Genomic DNA, 21,801 nt, shown 5'->3' with positions numbered 1-21,801 from the left:
GTGGCTGTTATTGTCAGAGAGCTTGTTTCTCGCTCTTTTAACGTGCCACTTTTTAAGGTTACCCGCCGCAATCGTGGGCAAAGAAGGCTTGATTCCGCGCACCTGCACTGCGCTTGCAGATTCGCCGGGGTTCCCTACTGCGCAACTACAGAGGATGAGCATCACGTGCCTGCTGATGCTCACTATGCACAGTCGCACACAATACGTGAAGAAGGCAGCGACACTTCCTCTCTCTTTTTTTGGTCACATCACCAGGCGCGGAGAAGTGGCTACTTTTTCGTGCCATCTCATTCCAAAGATCCATGTGAAAAGAATTGCCACAAAAGTGAGAGCCAGAGGACTTTACAGCTCTCAAGTGGCTAGGAAGAAACAAGCTCGAAGCAATTGTAACAGAAGAGAGTGAAATTGAAGAAGACTACACATTAGTGGCCAAGAATGCATTGAGAATAAAATAGCATGTTTCTAAACTTTTGAAACCATTTTTCTAACTTTACGTTTTTTGACAGAAGTTCGCGTTATCAAAAACTATCGCACTTGTATTAGACAAAGCATACTTATTTGTAGTACATTTCCTGGCATGAAATTTCATGCTGAGTGCTGCTGTGAACTCAAATGTTTAAGTTTTACGTTTATCTTAATGAAAAAATTTAATATTTTAATGCAAGGTGGAAGTGCAATTTTAATAGTGCTAATTATGTAAATTTCTAAAATAGAAAAAAATTCTGAAATAGAAACAATGTCGCCACACAGTAGCATAACGTTGGCCTTCCTAATATTATATCAGGCACAAGAATGCTAAAATTGGCTGTCATTTTAGAATGACAGTTTTTGGGACCAATGGTAGTCGTTTGATTTGAAGATTATTAGCCTTTCGAAAAACTTCTTTACAATATTAATATTCAGCACCTGGACTTAAATTATTGCTTTAAACATCCCCTGTAACTATCACGACAATTGAGTAAGCGGTTCATATGTTCACATACACATGCAGTATCCCCTATACAGTAATTAGTAAGCATAACACGTGTTCCCTTTCCTACTGTTTCCATTTGATGTTTACGATATAAGCAGGACTACTGTGAAAGGAAAGCACGTGCACAATGTGAGGGACAATTGATGGAGCAGGGTTATTTTTAGCATCCTGTACTGTTTCACCAGCACAAACACTCTCAACTAGGCATTGTTCCCTGTAATTTAGGTAAGGTGAAAACAAAACTTAGCTTACATTAAATTATGGGGTTTTGCGAGCCAAAACCACAATATGATTATGAGGCACGCCGTAGTGGGAGTCTACGGATTAATTTGGAACACCTGGGGTTCTTTAATGTGCACCCAAATCTAAGTACACAGGTGTTTTCACATTTCGCCCTCATCGAAATGCAGCCGCCGTGGCCGGGATTTCATCCCCCGACCTCGTGCTTAGCAGTGCAGTACCAAAGTCACTAAGCAACCACTGCGGGTCAAGGTGAAAACAATGAGCGTAAACTGAATGGAGAAATTAGGAAACACAAGAACTATCAACATAGCTTCATCAATCAAGAACACTGTGAAGTATGGTTGTCTGAACAGGCAATAGTGGTATAAATGCTTTTCTGGCAGGATAAAATGCATCTGAATGCTGTGGCTTCACAGAATCACATTTACCTGTTCATCCTGTACTGAACGGGAAGCACAACCGTGTTTTCTGGTCGTTCAAGCCTTGCAAACAAGCTCACGTCCATGCCTTTTTTCCTGAAGAGATCACAGTGGAACAACGAGCACATAAAAACTTGGGAACATTCAGTGTTCATTTGGCATGAAAGCACCTGCTCGAAAGCATTCGAAATACTAAACATTGCAATAAAGCCAACCTCTTTGCCTGCTCTCTTAAGCTGATACATGTTGTCCATAGCTTGTAATTTCACGCTCGTGGCTCACAAAAACAAAAACTACTCAGCAGGTTGTACTTGGAAATGAAAATACGGCATGTGTTTGAGAATTTTAGATTGCATTCCGTGACTGGCGACCACACTCCTATTACACCAAAATGAAAAATGCTGTAGCAGATTCTCTGAAAAGGTTTGAATGAGAAAGCACCTTGCGTCATCACTTTGCACCACCGGTGGCAATTGTTGAGTGTCGCCAACAAGCACAAAGGAACGGGCCAGAAAAAGGGGTCCCAGGCAGGCGGGCTGCAAGGCCTGAGAAGCCTCATCCACAATGCAGGCATCGAAGCGCAGCCTCTTAAGTGGTCCTTGACCCGAGCCCAGACAAGTGCAGGCGACCACTAGCTGCATGGAAAGAAAAGAAATAGATGCGAGGGAAGTTTATTAATTGGCCAGAATGGGTGAGTCAGTGACAGGTGCTTAGGCCAATGAAGTACTGAGACAATCTAATGAATTGAATTGATCAAGAAGGCAGAGCAGCTGGACGTGGTGCTCTGGAGGAAGGTCAATGGGCGTGGTGGAGGGGTGCATTTAGGAAGATGCAGGCACAGGGTCTATAAAGAAGACGTAAGCAGGTGGGGTCTCCGAACACGCAAAAAATTAGGTGTACTGGGTCAGTGCGACCAAGGTACTCACAGCGTAACACACTAAGCGGGAGCAACATTGGGTTACAAATGCATGTGGAAGTGACACCAGCATAAAGATTGAGCACAGTGGACGGTGGAAGAACAGTACGGTGACGAGCAAAGTGGTTGGGCAGCATAAAAGGCACACTGCTGTCACAGGAGTCACACAAGGAGACGACCACAGACAACCCCGAACATGTGGCTGTGATGACGAGTTTGGGAAGGGTCCCTTGGTAAGTGGCATTTCACAGAAAAGAAAGTAATGAACCTTGGAGCGGATGCAGTTGGTGACAGCATAATGCCTTGACAGAAAATCCCAGCCCAAGATGACATAATGAGGACAACAAGCAAGAACAAAAAACTTGATCATGTAGGGCATGTTCAATGACAACCCGGCCTCTGCAAGATCCTAAAGGCTCGATGTTTTGCATTTGCCGTACGTAGGCAGACACCTGAAAGCAGCGTTGTGATCTTTCCAATGATGCAGTAAAGGAGGGCATGTGTTGCCAAGACTGCAGTGCCTATGTTCAAGAAAGCTAGCTCCAGTACACCTTCAGCAATCACCTCAATGACAATAAAAGGGAAACTGTAAGCCTTGAAATTTTTAACGCGCAGCGTTAAGGAGCTCATGTCGCAGAAAAGCCGGTGTCGTCGGCGTCGGCCGTGAGCGAGAAATGGTGGAAGGCAATTCATAAATAAAAACAACTTGCAAGATGGGCTGGGTGGGAATCGAACCAGGGTCTCTGGAGTGTGATTTGGTGACGCTACCACTCAGCCATGAGTTCAATGCTTCAAAGCGGGACAAAAGCGCCTCTAGTGAATGCGGTGTTGCCTTAGAAGTCTTGGTAGGCTGGAAGAATATACTCAGTGACTTGTTCTTTGATCATGTGTAGCAGATTGGGGATTGACAAAGAGATGGATAGTTTTTGCGTAGGAAGCATTAGTTAAAGCTTGCCGTCCACCACTTTGCAAACATACCCCTTGATGATGATGATGACGCAGTTATTGTCGCAAGGGCCAGGCATGGTCAAAGTGTGCTAAGCAGGTAACGATGAATTATTAATGTAGCAATGCACTGCGAAAGGTAGGTGTAACATGGCCTAAGAACATTTACTGTATATGTACATCAAATATGTGTACGTATTAAAACTGTGACAATGACACGTGAGGTGTGCTACAAAGAAAAAAGGTGTGCTAAGAAAGGATGATATACTAACGGGTGTCAGTGCCAGCAGCACTACTGCTTTACCAAGACCTTTAAACGCAAGGGCCTGGAAGTACGTGCTACACAAAGCACTACTACCACAGCAGCATCCACTGATAAGAGGATGTGCTATGAATCTCTTGGAGCGATAACTTGCAATGTACCAACACCTTGTAGAAAGCTCAAAACGGATTTAATGTCAAATAATGGGTCTGTGTAAGGAACCTAGCAGAATGAAGGATGAAGAAGAATGCATTTTTGTTTACGGAGTGAGATTAATGTTCTAAGACGCTTAAGGAGTCTGAATCTTATTGCCTTTTGTAGTTTTAATTTCCTTGTATGATTTACAAGTGACAATACTGCATAAGCCTCTGCTGTAAAGATGGTTATTCCCAATAGCAGAATGTCCGATCCTGTGAAAGATGGACCGACTGCTGACTAAGACACGCCAGCATACGATGTTGTTGCGTCGATGTAAATCTCTGGGCAAGAGTACTTTGAGTGGAGTTCAAGGAAGTGCATATGAATGTACATCTTAGAAGTGTGATCCCCGATTTTTAACAAATGACATGTTGCGTTCTATCTGCTGCTATACAGCCACGGCAAGCGCTGCTTCACTGGAGTTATTAGTCAATGTACAATTAAACATTGATATAACGAACTTCAATATAACAAACTGTATTTATCTACTATTTCAATATGGTTAAAAGGTAAACAAAAACCCGGGGCACTTCGCCGACCAAATAAAGATTTAAAAGAAAAGAAGACGTTTCGGCTCCCACACGGGAGCCTTGTTCACAGGTAAAATAAACAAAGGTGCTCGAGCAGCTCGCTTAAATAGTCTAGAACACGTGACGCAGGCAGCGCGCATACACTGACGGCAGATTGCCATCGCTCCTGTTCAGAGTGTGTGGCGTAGTCTGGATCATGAGGGACTCAAGATAAAGGCGTCGAGATAGCCCTTTTTCCCTGGCAAGGACACGTGCCTTCCCCCAATCGATTGCGTGGCCGCTTGAAGTGGCATGCTCAGCCAAGGCACTGGATTTCACATTTTCTTTTTTGACGTCATAATTGTGCTGTTTAAGACGCCTTTCAAAGTCACCAGTTTCGCCAATGTACACGTAGTCGCAATCCGCGCATGGGACAACGTACACAACACCTGGGAATTTCTCTTTTGGTAATTTGTCCTTAACATTGACGAGTGATTGCCGTAGTCTCTGGTTTGGAATGTGTGCCACTTGAACATTGTATGAACGCAGAATACGGCTTAGAGCTTCACTCGTGGACGGGATATAGGGTATTCCGGCGCGCTTTTGACTAGAGGCAGCATGGGGTAACTGCGGACGTGCCATTTGTCATTCGACAGCATTCAAGAAAGAGCACTGGTAACCACAGGCTGATAGTTCCCGCCGTACCACGCTTACGTCGGCTGCGTAGTCTTCTTGTCTCGTGCAGATTTTCTCCGCGCGTCATAGAAGCGTCGAAACCACTGCCCTTTTGTGAGAAGCAGGTTGCAAGGAGCCGAAATGCAAGTAGCGTCCTGTGTGAGTTGGCTTTCTGCAAACTGCGAACGACAAAGTAGGCCCCTTTCTTTCAATCAGCATATCAAGGAACGGAAGCTTGCCGTCGACTTCCTCTTCTACCGTGAACTGGATCGCTGCTTCCATGCTGTTCAGGTGTGAACGACTGAACTGCTTCTTTATGAATGATGCAAAAACAGTCGTCCACGTAGCGAAAGAATGCCTTCGGAGCAGGGCTGAACGAAGCGAGTGCTCGACTTTCAAGTGCTTCCATTGTCAAATTAGCGGCGGTTACCGATATAGAAGCTCCCATAGCCGTTCCGTGGACCTGTTTGTAGAAATACTTTTGGAACGTAAAGTACGTATTTGATAAACAGAACTGTAACAGCCGAGCCAGGTCCGGTGCATCAATGGGCGATCTCTCGGGTAGAGTGGCATCCAACTCCAGAGCGGTACTGCATACATCCACGGCCAGTTCCGTTGGCACACTAGTAAAAAGCAATTTCACGTCAAAAGAGACCAGGATGTTGTTTTTGTCCAGTACGACGTCACGGACTTTGTCCATCAAGTCGTAGGAATTGCGTATGTGAGTGGCACGTCCGACGAGGGGCGAAATGACACGATGTAAAAATCCTGATAGCTTGTGCAGGGGTGAACGCGTGAAATCTACAATTGGACGCATGGGAACGCCTGGCTTGTGAACCTTGGGGAGGCCATAAAGAGCAGGGGCCGAACCATTATGACAAAGTAATGTAAAATACAGTGACTTGCGTTCAGGGGGGACCACACGAAAGACATCGGCCAAAAGCTTCTGGTAGTCTCTTTGCACCTTGGGTGTTGGATCCCGGTCAAGTTGAACATACGTATTCGTGTCTTTTAACAGCGTCAACATCTTCTGCTGCGTGTTCAATTAGTGGGTGTGCTGAGATGGCGTGGCATCACATGTGTTGTCTTCCGTCGCATTTAGTACTGGAGGTTATTCGCAACCTCCAGTATAAATAGTACAGGACATAATAGTAAAATAGTGCAGTACTTGATAGTGTCGCCCCACTGTGGGCGACACTATCAGTCGCTGAGGCAGAGAGGACATGAACGTGTGGCGGGATTCGCTGGTTCATACTGTCGATGCGAAGATATTGTCCACATGGTATGAAACCGTATCTTTTGCTTTCTTCAATTGCTCAAATGGGAGCATTTTGCGGTCCCTTCCGTGTAAGAAAAATTGATCGGCAGCTGTGCTTATTAGCATAAAATGTTAAATTTCAATACAACGAAATTTTGATATAACAATGCAAATTGCAGATTTTACCGACTTCGTTATATTAAGATTTAACTGTGGAAGGAGTGGAACACACATTTCCCCACCGAGCCTCCACGCACATAGAAAAGGGTTTTCTTGCTGGAGGTCGGCTATGGAGTACTAGTGTGGCACATGTTCTTTAGTTTATGGCAGGATAACGAGAATGTTCGGAGTTTCAGTGAACTTTCAGAAAATATGTAAAGCTGAATAGATCATTTGTTGGCAGCATATTTGAGGGCAGTAATGTTGCTGCGTGCTAGCGCCTAGTCACATGGTAGTTATTAAATCTCACATGTTTTTCTTGCAGCCCTGAAAAATGAAAACCACAGCACCTATCACCACACAAAAAAAAATTGTTTGGATATTTCTCAATAGGTTCTTTAGAAACAAGTAGTATTTCGGATTAGAAAGAACAGGCAAGCAAGTACGAGAGCAGCGAGCACGAGTCACAGGATGGTAACTTCTGCTTCTTCTGGAATTTATGGCGGCATAAGACGCGCTGCTGTGGGCTCTTGAAGCGCATTGTCCTTCACCATACTTGAAGCCTGGTCTGGCAGACAATGAAGTCGTTGACTTTACAGGCTCCACAACTTCTCCATTGAAGGTTTTGAGTTTACTGGAAAATTTTTAAGGTTGGTTAATTGTTAAATAATTACCTAAGTTCATAGTAAAACTGCTTTGAGTTGCTCAAGGGAACAGTGAACAATACTAAGTTGGTTGCAATCTCACAACGCACACATGCACTTTCTAAGGCTTGGCACAAGTTACCTGAAACACCGTGTACTAGTATGACGAAAGTATTTTCATGCCGGATGAGGCTGTTATGATACAAGGTTCAACTAAAACCAAATTCCCAGTAAATACAGCTCTAATGGTTGGCACACGAAGCTTACCTGGCTCTCGTAAAACTCCTGCAGTCCCAGAGTAGTACTGATGATAGCAGTCAGATTACTTGCGCTGAACTCTTTGAGGTCTGGATGGACTTTGCTGGTAGCACCGAGTCTAACAAAGGGCACGCCACGGGCCTTTAACTTTAGCAATACACTGTCCACCCCACTGTGTGTATAGCTTGTCAATAGTACCCGCTTCTTGAGCAGCACCAAGGCTTGAACCAAGGCAGCAATGGTAGTGGTTTTGCCTGAAACAAAAAACAAAATCAGATAGCACAACTGTCATCAATTACAGGATTGTTGTAAAGCGAAACATTTTCTGCAAGTTTTGATGACTTAAATTCGCAGCAGCTGATGAACGGACAAGTCTAAAAATGAATCTTTGCGAGGGAACACTGCAAAAGCTGACAAGAACATAAATGAGACAAAGATGCGTGCTAACTTCCAGTTGACAGTTCATTATTAAATTATCCTAATTTATATAATCCACTCACAAACAGCAATCGTGGAAACATCTCTAGTGACAGGGAAGGAAGCAAAGAATGAAAACATAATTGTATAATAAATAAAACTTAAAGAACATGCCAAAAGATCATGAATCACCAAAAATGTCAACCGCTTGTACTTGCCTTCCACAAAACACCTATGTATGCAGCTTGTTCCTGCACCATATGCACAGCTTCTATGACTATGTGGGTGTGGTCACTGTTGTGTTGATGGATAACGGTGGTATGTTTGAACGAAGGTGCCTTCATCCCGTTTGTCTTTGTCGGTCTTCGCACTCTTCTCTTACTAAGATGAATTATCATCTAGCGAAATCAGCAACCCTGCTAAGACAAAAGCTGCATATGCCACATTATATTCACTAAAGCATTCGGCAGCTAGATTAACTGGTCTTGTCTCTGTCGCTCTTGTAGCACTAGTGGCCTGGATGATAAAAAAATTATGGCTCTTGCAGGTAAGATTCTCTCCCCTTAGAGTTAAGTGGCAGGACTTGGCTCACAAACGAAGCATGAAATGTGCAGACAAATGTGTGCACATTTATTGGTCATGATGAAAGCATAGCTGCATTGCTCATTTATGTATGTCGTCATAAAGACAGACAAATTGCTCTCGATAACAGCATGTGAAATGTCTGTGCAAATTTTAGTCTGTAATAAATGGCTACGGTTAACGATTTGAAATAATCAATTATATCCTTCCTTGCAGATAGGATAAAAAACTAGAAATGTATAATAATTAAGAGCAAACACCTGTTCCTGGCATTCCCTTGAAAAGGACGTAGTCTTCGCTCATCAAAAATTTGAGAATGGCTCGGCGCTGAAAATTGTTAAGGGGCTTGAGCACAGCGTGGCACGCAACGGCAATCTCCTTGGACAATGTTTTGCGGTACACAGGCATAGATCGGTCGATGACCAGCGACCTCAGCTTTTCAGACTCAGGCTCAGCACTCATCAACCTTGCCAAGTTGGAATAGCTGATGGTGAACGAAGCTGATGAGAACACCTTGTCGATGCGGAATGTCTTTGTCTGCCACTCCTGACAGGTGTGCATGTTCCTAGAGGGAAATAGAGAAGTGGTTAATACCATGTAAAAACATGATTCAAGATTCCATTCTAGTCTACACCTAGGAGTGTTTTTGTGCATGGAATTATAGACTGCTTCAGTGAAGCATGACTACACATAATAAAAGCAGCATATTAGTTGGCACTAGCACAACATCCAGAGATCTGCTACTGACATTTCAGCTTATTACTCATTAGATTCCACTCTTAGCAGATTCCCAAAGCATTTCATGGAATAATACCGTTTTTAATGTTCATTCAGCAGAATCCATGTGAAAATGGCAACACTGCTCTTCATATGTCTTTCCTGTAATATTTTCAGATATTGAAAAGCAATGTGCTATCAATGAACATGACATAGCGAATTCTAGTTCCGAAACATCAGTGTAGCTTCTTTCTTTCGCCGCAACAATTATAAATTTGCAACAATAATAGAGCAGTACGTTTACAAGGACAATATGACGGTTATGAATGACATTGTGACTTACTTGTCCAAGTCCAACACCACCTCATCGTTAGCCACAGTGGTCACAGTACCCGTAGCCACCGCAACACAGGTCAAGCTCTCCTGTTCGCTAACAGCAATGCGATCACCCACATTAAGGCCAAAGCACTTCGTGAAGCTGCCCAATGGAGAAGAACCACTTCTCTGGAAGGTGTGCCGGAAGGCTTGTTCATTGACAGAAAGGATCTCCTGATTCCTGGCAAGTTTCACGTTACTGAAGCAAAGGCCCTTATTTTCCCTGAAATGAAATGACATGCACTGTGTGCAGCAGCGTAACAATGATCAAGCTTAGCCCACATCTGCACCTACTTTTACAACTTTTTACAACTCGGACATGTGGGGACAATAGGTACAACTGGCAGTGCGATCACCCACCTTTTCATGGCGTCTTCCACCCAAAAGCGATCTTGAAGATCAAGCTTGGCGTGCTCCATTTCCATATTCAGCATGGTGCACCAATCCAAGAAGTAGCTGGTATGCTCAGCACTCAAGTGCTTAACACTGTCCACAACAAACTGTGGCTCTGGCTGTATCTCCAGCTGTGACATTCTACCTTCTGCTGAGCTTCTGAGAATGTTGAAAAAGAAACAAAGTTCGTCTAAGCTGGAAGTTTTACAACAGTGATTGTATATGCACATAAACAGTAGACTTCCGTTAGTTTGACTGCAGTTAATTCAATTTTTGTTTAATTTGATCCCGTCCAAAGGTGCCAGCTGGCGCCCATGCATTTCTATGGGCCCAAGCTTTCGTTATTTCAATCCTAAAATTGGCCTTTGCTGGATAATTCGAACATGACTAATCAACATGCACACACCTGACCCCTATTTTGATTGAAACAGCAACCCCTTAACTGGCAGCGTCTTTTTAAAGGGACACTAAAGTGAAAAATGATTTCTTCTGCATCAGTAAATTACCGTTCTACAACACCAAAAACACCCCTCTTACAACGAAAAGACATTTGGTAAGCCAGAAAAAGCACACGAACGAAATAAGGGTGGCGACGCCTACTTAAGTTCTCGCACCTGGGGGCTGTGACGTCTTGGATTTTGATGGCATCTTCTAGGGCCTACTAATTATATATAGCGGTACAGATTGACTACATTGGGTTCTAAAGGAACCAAATATTAAACATGGCAAGTTTCGGGAACCTTTACTCAGCCAACAGGGCCCAAATGCGAAAACATGCTTTGGTATCCCTGACGTCACACTGACGTACCGGCGCTGGGGTTTCGGCGCGAAATTCAAATACTGATGCTTGGACCTTCATTTTCTCATCTAATAAACAAAAAATTTATTGAAATGACTACCTGCAGGGTTCTCAAACAATGCTTCATTAGTCTAAACTGATTTATTCTTTCGCTTTAGTGTTCCTTTAAGAACTTATGGGACAGTGAATGCATTGAACACACACATAAAAAAACTGCCATCAAAAGCGCCTATCTTTGGCCTGCCCTAGGAATATTTTCAAGCAATGATGGTAGCTCAAAATGTGTGATTACGGTATTAATTCCGATTCTAACACGGGCCTTTTTTTCCCCTAAGAAACTTGGGCCGAAAACAGTGTTCGCAACATTAGTATGCTTTGTCACATAACAGTGGTGTATTGTGGCGAGGCTAACTTTAGAAAAGCGTGTGGGCGTTAAAAATCATGTGGGCGTTAGATTTCCACTTTGTTTAGGAGCTTCAATGTTATCTCTATGTTAGTCTTCTACTTTGAATACATAGAAGCCATGCACGCATGGATTCGGGGGCGTGTTAGAATCAGGCAGATACAGTCAAATTAATCAGTGATGTGTTTCGGAGGCTTTTATGCCTCTTGTTTGATTTGACCCGCCAGGTAATTCGATCAGTTTCGTTTGTCTAGTCAGGGTCCAATTAACAGAAGTCGACTGCACTACTGAGTTTGCTATAGATTATTCTGCTTGGTGCAATGTCAGCAACACAAAACAGACAAAGAGTAGAGACAGACAAGTATCATCTGTCTCTGTTTATATTGCTTTCAATGTTTCATGTTGCTTACATTGTGCTGATCAAGATAATGTAAGGCAAACCAAAACAACAACATGCCCAAGAACGAGTTCTTTTGGAATACATAGTATCTTTAAATCTGCAAAATGACCTAACAAGTAGAAACAATGAACATGTGTCCTCCCAAAGGCTGCTACCACAAAAGCTTCTGTAAACTTTTATTTTCTGCAAATTTCTGCACATTTAAGAGTTAATTAGGAAACTGCATGCTTTAAAAGAGAGGACAGATCATAGACCTCCTGTAGATGGAACATGTTGCGGCATAGGGGCACTTGGGGCAGAAGCGCTGGCTATCAATGGGTGTGGGCAAGACACCGGTAGCATCAGCCAAGTAGGAGGCAAGCTCATTGCGCCTCTGCAACAGGTCCCTGCGCTCAGCATGCCTGGAAGGCACCCGCTGCATGTCCACACAGTCACGAATGTAGAGCAGGAGGCCCTCTTCCACATCCGTAGCCTGTCGTTCTGCCATCATCATTGCATATAGGATCACCTGAAGGAGAGAGATTTCAAATCTTCGAGACAGCCAAAGACACGCTACAATTTTTTAGTTCTGAATACCATAATCATAGAATACATAGTCAAACGACATATAGACTGGTGTATATACTATATAAACCCTATGCAGTGTGCTGCCACCTGGCAGTGAACCCAGGTACTTTACCTTTCTGGTCAAGTTAGGCACCATCAGATATCAAAGACAAGTTCGAGCTTGGTTCTCGATTAGTGTTCCTGTCTCTACACAAATTTGAGCTTTTGTTACAGCTTGGAGCCCTGCAAGCATTTTCAGCTAACATAACACGGAGTGGCGACTGCTGCACTGCAAGCTCAAGTCGACTGTTCAGGTTCATCGCAGATCGAAAAGAGTCTTACCTGCCCCTTGTGTTCAGATGAGAAAGTGTGTCGTCCAGTTTTGAGCTCCAGTGGCACCAGCTGGCTGTGGTTATGCACCTTGACCTCCAGCGTGGCATCTACTTTGCCCTTGATTCCTAGGCGTGGGCACCAGTAATTGTCCTCGATGTCCCTCACTTCTGTCACTAGTAAACCCTGCTTGCCATCAGCAGGAAGCTTTGTGCCCATGTAGTCCTCTATCCAGCGTGATATATTGGGAAGAAGCTTCAAAAGCTGTTCCCTCACCTCAGTCTCAGAAGTGTTAAGGCTGTACCTACAAGAAAGTGTAAGGAAAGAAGACACCATTGCTGTGTGCTCCCAGAGCTCTATTTCATCACAGCTGCCAGTAACTTGAGCCCGGTGAAGTGCATGTTGAATTTTTTAAAACCACTGAAAAATGTACAATTTGAGACTGCACTTGTTTGAGCCACAACACTGCAAATGTTTCCTTCGTAACTACATACATGAAGGAGTACTTAACATCCCATGCTATCGCCTTTCATTATGTAGCCTACAGTTAGCAAATGCAGACATTCAACAAAGCAACGAAACAAGCTCACACTTTTGATTGTTTGATGAAGCTTGTCCCAAGGTAAATAGAGAAGTGAGGGTAGGGCAACAAACAAGGAGAAAGAAAAATAGGCACCACGAGTCCTCAGGTATTCTATAGCAGAACTTAGGCTGTGAGAGACACTGCAACAAGAATCTGAAATGAACTAAGTACCATTAGGGATTGTTAGGATGCGTCTAAATCTAAATGCAAGGGCATCGTCGTGTTTTGCATTTATTGAAATGTGGCTGTGGCGGTCAAAAATCGAACCCACATCGTTAGGGCAATGGAGTTACTGCGGCGAGTCTTTTGCTAGGATTTCTTGCTCTGGTGCTTATTGGCAGCCAGTGGTTGAAGTGATTATTTTGGCTTTGCCGTGCCAATTTTTTGAAGGACACCGCATGTCTGAACTGAAGTTTGATCCAAATCCACCAAGTGGACTAACCCTCATAAATGGTCAGCATAGTCTAAGCCACAGACCCACATCTTCGAAGACAGAAGTTTTAGGGAGCAATTGCTTGTAGCATGTTTCTAACATACTTTTGATACAGCACCACACCAAATAAGTGTATCTATCTTGATGTATGAGCGTGTATGTGGCCTTGACAAGAGTTCATCTGAAGGGCAAGGGCTCCATCCAGTCCTGACCCTTACCCCCTTTTGTTTTTCCGCACCTGCTCTAAGTAACACGTATAGTATTAATTATTTTTCACAAGTTTTTGCAGTAGACAGAACTCTACCAATGATGCAGAGAACAAATAATAATAGTATCTAATAATAATAAATAATAATCTATAATAAATAAACAAATAATATCTCAGTTACCCACTACAATGGCTGTGCACGCAAAAATGCAGTCACAATAAGGCTTAATGAACATTGATAATGGGCAGTTTGCAGAGTACTGATGCTATACAAAAAATGAAGATAAACTTACATTTCACTCAGGAAATCATTCCTGTGGAGAACCTTGTTCAGTATTTCCAACATCTCATCCTTGCTAGCATTTCTGGTCACTGCCTGTAAATTTGAGAAAGTCTAAGTGCCCTATTTGTTTCGAGCGGCACTAAAGATGAATGCTGAATGCAACAACACCCCTAGATTTGATACCTGATACTCTCTCTGCATATATTTGGTGAAAAAGGTTAGCTTGATAGTAAACAAAATAACAGCAAGAACTTTCACATGTTAAAATTCAGGGCCCAACCACTGCCCACTAGCATCATTCCAATATAACAGATTTCAATATATATATTGTTTCATTACAGTGACAGTGAAGAACCAGTCAGTTCAAAAACTGAATCATGAATTTAACTCATTTCTTTATTGGACAAACTTGTATCCAAAAAACAAGTAACATTCAAAGCAGAATAAAAATGGCAACTACAATCGCCAGTTGTCATTATCTGATCTGCGGGTTAAGTGCATCAGCTAGTTATACGTGCCTAATCATACATTATAGCGAAATCGCTGGCGGTAACATAAATTCCACGACTACCAGCACTATTATTATGGTGTGCACAATCTCAACAGATAAGTCTCTTTCACTGTAGAATTGGCAACAACATTCTGAAATGTTAGATACGTGTAGAAGCATTACCTACCAAAAGATAAATTTTATCATGAGAAGCCAACAAAGACACCAAGGAAACCATAGGGGAAATTACTTGTACTTACTAAATCAATTAAAGAAATGATAAATTAATGGCAACGAAAGTGAGTGCAAAAACAACTTGCCGCAGGTGGGGAACGATCCCACGTGTTCGCATTACGCGTGTGATGCTCTACCAATTGAGCTACCGCGGCACGGCTTCCCCATCCACGTTCTTAAATATAAATTTGTTACAGTGGCTATACAGTAAAAACGGTCAAAAAATAGATAAATAAAACAAAAGACAAAGTGATGTACGTGTGTAAATATGCACATATTTAGTAGATTTTTCTAATGCAGGAAAATTTAAATTTTACAAGATGAAATGTTGCCAATCCTTCAAATACAGTCTAATGCTTTTTATTGACAATTCCCTTTGGCCACGGAGTCATCCCTAGTAAACAAAGCTTGATCATCATGAGTGGCAATTAGACGGAAGTGGCTATATATACTGCCAAAAATGTACGGCGTGCCAACGAGCAATGTCACTGGTACACAGTATTTACTACGAAGCAGCCTGCCATTAAGGGATGCCAAAGAGCAACACAAAATGTGCTTGAAATCGTGGAGTGTTGCTTCAAGATTATTTCATCTCTATGGCAAAAAAGAGTCAACTACTGGCAGAGAAATTGATGGACGATCTTTCCATTATTAAATATCGCACACAAGCTGTTGCGCTCTTAAGTCAGTGTCACATTATGGATTTTAGGCTATATTCGTGTGTTTGGGCTTTTTCTGTGTGGAGGATGATCTCGAAACGAGCAATCGATTGTTTTAGAATGCAATATAATCCCAGTTTATCGAAATAATGGTAATTATAGCTTGGCATACTGTCAAATTCCATATTGCCAGAAGAAAAAATTAAGAGGGAGAGAATAATTGAATTCTGGGATTTAACTTGCCAACACGATGATACGATAGATAGGGCTCTGGATTAACATTGACCACGGAGTTTTTTAACTTGCCCCTAACTCTAAGAATGCAGGCGGTTTTACATTTCGCCTAAACGAGATGTGTCCCCTTTAGCCAGGATCGAACCCACGACCACAAGCTTGGCAGCACAATGCCATAGCCATTGAGCTACTGTGGCGTTAGAATGCAATCCCAGTTTATCAAACTATACATTTATACCTGGGCAGATGCTGTCAAAATCTATGATGTAACTGTAGGCAACTTCAATGTGGTGTTGCCACCCATCTTTTGCTTTGGCACCTTTTCTGGCTTACAAACTCCATGCAGTGAAGCTGTTTTTGACATTCCAGAAGCACAAATTTACAAATATAGGTTAACTTAGTACCCCTCTTTTTGTGTCCTGAATGTAAGGACAGGTCAACTTGCAAGGTGTTTCATAAGCACCGAAACCACAGGGCTGTCAATGAGCCTCACCTTTTGGAACAATTCGTGAGCAATGCTGCCAACAAGCATGGTCACATTGGAGCCATCGATGTCCCTAAACTTGCTCGCAAGTACACTTTTGCGAGTGCAGAACAGAGAGGCCACTATTGAGGTGCTATTCACAAGCATGTCGGGATTTGTCACAATGATGCCACCTTCGCTGTCTATAGTTGCAGTCTTCCCTACGAATTTGGCATGAATGTAAATGAAATCACCTAGGCAGACCTTCTCATTTTGCCTGATTTCAAAGGAAAAGGGAAGAAAAGAAGAGGAATGTCATCACAGTAACATAGTATCAGGGTTCTTTACACAGCAAAAAAGTAGTTCTGCAGAACTCAACAAGGTGCACGAAGTTTAATGACAGGGTAAAATTGTCATCCATCGGACAGTAGCATGAAGCTCCGATCTTCCTCCACCTCACAAATTTGCGCAGAACTTATGCCATATTCAGTGTTCCTGCGTTCCGTGTTGTCAATGGATTTAGCCTCACCCCGCCATCTGCTAGTCTGCCGGTTAGCACGGTGACTGCCCTGGAAAAGTGCTGGTCCTGGGTCCATTTCCCAAACCTGGGCAATATTTTTTTTAAATGCAAAGTTTTCTTTCTGAGAAACCCATATAGGCTTTTGTTGTAGCTTCGTGCTAGCATCAGATGGATGATAACTTTTTCCCTTCAAGCTTCTTGTGCAGCAACCAGATATATAACACTTCTGATTTTCCTCCCAGCATCATCTACAGCATGTATATACGTCAACAGCAAGGAGTACACAAAAGCTAAGATAGATGTTATCTGCATTTACTGAAAGTAATGGCATTTAAACCTTCAATTAAATGTAACTTTTTACACGGACATATAAACATATATAAACTGCACCAAGAACAAAAAAAAAAAAAGAGGTCATATGCAGCAATACGCAGAACACGGCATCTAACGTAACTTTTCTATGCAAATGAGGGGAGGGGGGTACCTTTACTAGTACAAATAGTAATAATGCCCACCATTTCCCATAAGGACGCGTAAAACTGCAAAAGAGAAATGAAATAAGGTGTACCTCACAGATACGCCTGTGAGATACACCTCTCCTTTACTTGGCAAACAAGGAACCACATCAAATGGACTCGCGTACCAAAGAAGTGCAGGAGGAACACTGCCAAAAAGTAAACAAGCGAAAGTGTAAAACAAAAATTTCTAGTAGCATCTTTTGAATTAGCTCTGGAAGAATTATAGAGAAATATATATTTGCGGAAGAATCACAGTTTTTTTAGATCTCTCTTTTACTGCTCTGCCATGTTAAGTGCCAAAACAGACTCGTATTGTTACTTGAGAAGTTGTGTAACGATGCGTGGCCACCAGTCCCGTGCAACCGCATGGAGCGCAGGACACTGCAGTTCTAGACGCATTGCGCCCACCATGGAAGGTTAGAAAAACACCCACATTAGCACAGCAGAGAAGTGGCTATGTCAGGCGGCTCGACTGATAACTGTAGAAAGCATCATTCAAAACACACGGAATTATTCTCCACTTCCGGCGGCGTTTCCTCTACTTCCTTTTTAAATAAAAAGATGTTGATCCATAAATATTGTCACTAAAAACGGGTAAATTTGTTAACTTTCACTTTTCCTTACTGTTTGGCTGTTGCCTCGGCTCTCTCCCTAAGTAGATTGCTTAATTTATTCACTCCTTGCGACTCTTTTTCCAGTTGCCAATTTTGCACGAGAAGTGCTGTACAATTACGGAAAAACCACATGCGGCAACAGATGACAGCCACATTGCTTATGGGTTTAACGCTTATTGAAGGGTTTGATGATGGACACTGTTTCACATTATTTCATTTTCCACCTTACCTAACCCACATCGGGGGTATATGGTTCCGAGGACCTGCCAGCGTCACGGCGAGCCGTCACTCGGGGAAATAATGAAGCAAAAGGAAAAGTTACATGCAATTGGCATTTTCTTTGGCCGCAACTCATTCCATGAGCATACAGACGAGCTGACTATGAACCAAATCCCTTTCCTGGTCCCCGGATCAGTCTGAACAAAGACGTTTGAACTAACGATGCAACAGCGATGCATGTGACCGTTGAATAGATGGTGAGAACTGAACGCATCTTTAGTTAATTGCGCGGGCACTGAATCGATGAGAAAACTGGCCTTCACACCCCAGGAAATGCTGATAACTACCGCCATCCAAAAGGAGTGAAAAAGGCAGCAAAATGTTGATCGCTGAATAGCTTTCAAGTCTCAAGATTAATTTGGCAGCGCTTTAGGAATGAGTGTGAGGAGTGGTGGTGTGGGTGGGGAGAGGGTATGCCACTTAATTCTGGGTGGGGGAGGGGGCGGGTACGTGCCTGCTCGTGGTTGTGACGACGTCGTAGTTGTTTCATTGTCGTCAATCCATCTTTGTGATATGACTCTCATCATGCCGTTGTCTTCACCCCAATGGCGCAAGTTGTCTAAAAGTTTGGGCCACTAGGGCGTTAACTCGTGGTCACGATGCCATTGTGCTTGTTGCATCGTCGTCACTCCAGCTTCATCATTCGACTCTCATCACATCAACATACAAGCTTTATGATACAGTCACTGTCATGCCATTGTCGTCATATGCTTGTCATCATCCCATTGTTTTCATACTGTTGCACGGCATGGTTATTGTGTTGTCGTGACACAGCCGTTGTCATGCATATGTCGTCACATTGTTGTCATTATAACTTTGTCATCCGTCTCTTGTCACACCATGGGCGAAAGCATATGGCAGTCATATCATTGTTGTTTTACCATCATAATCACGTCAGCAATGTAATCACATTGTATTCATGTCGCTGTCATCATGCCGCCTTTGTTGTTCCATTGACGCCAATCCTTCATCATTTTATCATAATCACGCTGTCGTTAGTCAGTTGTCATTATGCTGCCATTGTCATGGCGTCATCATCATTGCTTCATCATCAGAGCCGCTATCATGCATCCGTTGTAACACCATCGTCATCATGCCATCATCGTCATTCCAGTTTTGTCCTCCAACTCTCATCATGCCATTGTCCTTACAACATCATTGTCGTACAAGCTTTGTGACGCAGTCGTTGTCACACCATTGTCATTGTACACTCATCGTCATGCCATTATCCTTGTACCTCTGTCATTCCATCGCAGTCATACCGTTGGCGTGATGCCATCACAGCTGATACACCATTGTCATTCTTTGACATCCTACTCTCTTTATGCTGATGTTACCACACTTTCGTTTTACCATCGTCATTACTTTAGTAGTGTCATCCTATTGCCATCGGTCATCGACGTCATTCCTTCTTTGTCTTTCTATTGTAATTGCGCTGTCCTCATTCGATCGTGATTATGCCGCTGTTGTCATGCCATCGTCGTCAGTCTCTGTCATGCACCAGTTTTTTAAACTGTTGTCATATTGCCATCATCCTCCTGTTGTCCTCATGTTGTCGTCGTTACACCATCGTCATCATTTAAGAATCATCTCATTGTCACCATGCCTCCTTTGGCGTTCCAGTAACGTTATTCCGTCATCATCACTACACTGGCGTCATACAGTCATCATCATGCTACCATGCCCATATGCGACCTTGGCAAGCATGTGCTATAGCAAAGTGAGATAATACTGGAGTATGTCGCATACAATCGAAGTAACGCAGGTGTTGAAATGACCACTACAGATGCTAAATAAATGTGACTTGATAAATACAGTGTGTTGCTACATTACTCGAACGCTATCGCATTACCATTGATAAACATCGTGAGATGAGTTCTGCCGTAATTTTTACCCATGATTAAACATTTAGCTGTTAGTTTAGCACTTTTGTCGTGCTCTTTGTGTCAGCATTTGCTCGTCTGCACCCCCAGCCCTCGACACACACAGAAAAGATGTATATATATATATATATATATATTATAATTAACTACAGGTATCCTTGTGGCCGAAAGTCTTAAAACCAGGGGTCCTTAAAAAAGAACTTGGCAACTCATATCTGACAACCTGAAAATTACAAGTGTGGAGCGATGTTTGCAATGCCAAGTCTGAACTGCAGTCTTCAGTTTCAGGTTACGTGCCAAGGCATTGAGAATATTCTCTCTTTTTTTCGGAACACCTGGCTTCAGATCACGGCTACTTCAGATCATGAGGATACAAAAGACATATTGTATGAATGGACCTACCAGGAACCTTTCAGGACACATTCAAGCTCCTCTTGTGATGCAGTTTGGTGGACAGTAAGGTGAACACATCCTGGCGTAGCATAGCTTATGTCTCTTACAACAGCTTTCACACTGCGATACACTGGCACGGCACTGATGTCAAAGTCGAGGCTGCAATGACAGTTACACATGAATAAATACATCCGAGTGGTTGGAGCAAAGTTATGCTGTCCTACTGAAAATCGATAACCCTCGAGCAGAACTTATGCCACAAAAGATATGACCCACTATCACACGCTTGGCAGCAGAAAACCATACCACAGCTACAGGTGAACAATTAGTGATGCAAAACCAGTGTTATCGACAATTAGAGTCATTATCAAATTAGTGATAGCACAAAAACTATCAATACGACCATCGATAGCACACTATCAATATAGTGCACTAGCGATATCGAGGCTACCATCACGTACACTTTGGATAGTACTGTCGATAATACTCTACTGATAATAGAAAATCACTCAAAGTAATGCACATAAACACTGCAACTTAAACTAGGTGACATTCCCTGTTACTATTTGCATGAACTGAGTGTTACTGCTGGTCAGTTTTCACAAAATTTCTAGCAATACCATTAGTCATGACTTGGAACCTATCGATAACACTGTCGATAGCAAACTGTCGTGATACAAACAATGGTACTACTATTGAGAACAATGGTACTATTGACTGATTTTGTTACTGTCGATAGTTTCATAGCGGAATATTGTAATACTATCAATACTGCTATCTACTGTTTAAAAAAACTTTCAATAGTCAATTTACTCACAGTTCCACATCACTGCGAACAACACAACCTATTTGATCTGTTTGTGCCTTTGTGATCTGAATACAGGCAGAAGGAAAATAGTGTAGTAACATGCAGCTTAGTGTAGCTACTAAAGTAACAACACCCATGGCAGCCTGAAGTTATGTGCCAACACATACTGTCTATAGAGATACAATCACAAAAATTTTAAATTAAATTCTGGGGTTTTTATGTGCTAAAAGCCCAATATAATTATGAGGCATGCTGTAGTGGGAGACTGCAGATTAATCTTATCCTTAACGTGCACCCAATGCGTGACACACAGGTGTTCTTAGATTCCACTCCCATTGAAAAGCAGCCGTGGAAGCCAGGATTCAGTCCCGCGACCTCAGGCTTAGCTGCACAACATTAAAGTCACTGCACGACCAAGGCGGGTGGATATAATCGTACAGGTTAGGAAATTGATGGGATTGCAACCACCACTTACAGATGACCGACTACCACAATTGCATGTATGTGAATCCCAAACACGAAGAAAACATTCCCTTAATGGGAGGAAAAAAAAAGAAAAAAGAAACAATGAGACAGCTGCAGCTCTTGTAGGAAAACACTGCTTAGAGCAAATAGCTACATAAGCAAACAACAAATTGAAAGGTGGTTGTCTCCTCTCATATTCCCATTTCAATAATAATCATAATTAAAGTTATGCAGACCCAACACAAAGCTTGGAATCCATGTGAAATGGAGCTTTTGTGAAGCGGTTAATCAATTGCTATAAATTTAACCTTTT

The 21,801-nt window shown here is 42.6% G+C and overlaps 1 protein-coding gene across 1 annotated transcript in view; it reads right to left on the bottom strand.

The window, feature by feature from the left end:
- Nucleotides 1-21,801, bottom strand: part of Dna2 (DNA replication helicase/nuclease 2) — a 30,122-nt gene that overhangs the window by 3,682 nt on the left and 4,639 nt on the right. Inside the window, exons 4-14 of the mRNA XM_050166624.3 lie at nt 20,225-20,374; nt 16,039-16,285; nt 13,939-14,021; nt 12,434-12,725; nt 11,800-12,053; nt 9,911-10,102; nt 9,519-9,773; nt 8,719-9,023; nt 7,469-7,713; nt 2,077-2,270; nt 1,645-1,731 (exon numbers count right to left, since the gene is read on the bottom strand). Of these exons, the coding sequence (XP_050022581.1) occupies nt 1,645-1,731; nt 2,077-2,270; nt 7,469-7,713; nt 8,719-9,023; nt 9,519-9,773; nt 9,911-10,102; nt 11,800-12,053; nt 12,434-12,725; nt 13,939-14,021; nt 16,039-16,285; nt 20,225-20,374 (2,304 nt within the window). The remainder of the gene's footprint in view (nt 1-1,644; nt 1,732-2,076; nt 2,271-7,468; nt 7,714-8,718; nt 9,024-9,518; nt 9,774-9,910; nt 10,103-11,799; nt 12,054-12,433; nt 12,726-13,938; nt 14,022-16,038; nt 16,286-20,224; nt 20,375-21,801) is intronic.

Source organism: Dermacentor andersoni, chromosome 3, assembly GCF_023375885.2.
Source record: "Dermacentor andersoni chromosome 3, qqDerAnde1_hic_scaffold, whole genome shotgun sequence".
Taxonomy (NCBI): domain Eukaryota; kingdom Metazoa; phylum Arthropoda; class Arachnida; order Ixodida; family Ixodidae; genus Dermacentor; species Dermacentor andersoni.
The sequence above is the reverse complement of the archived record's forward strand: the minus strand, read 5'-3'. Positions and strand labels throughout refer to the sequence as shown.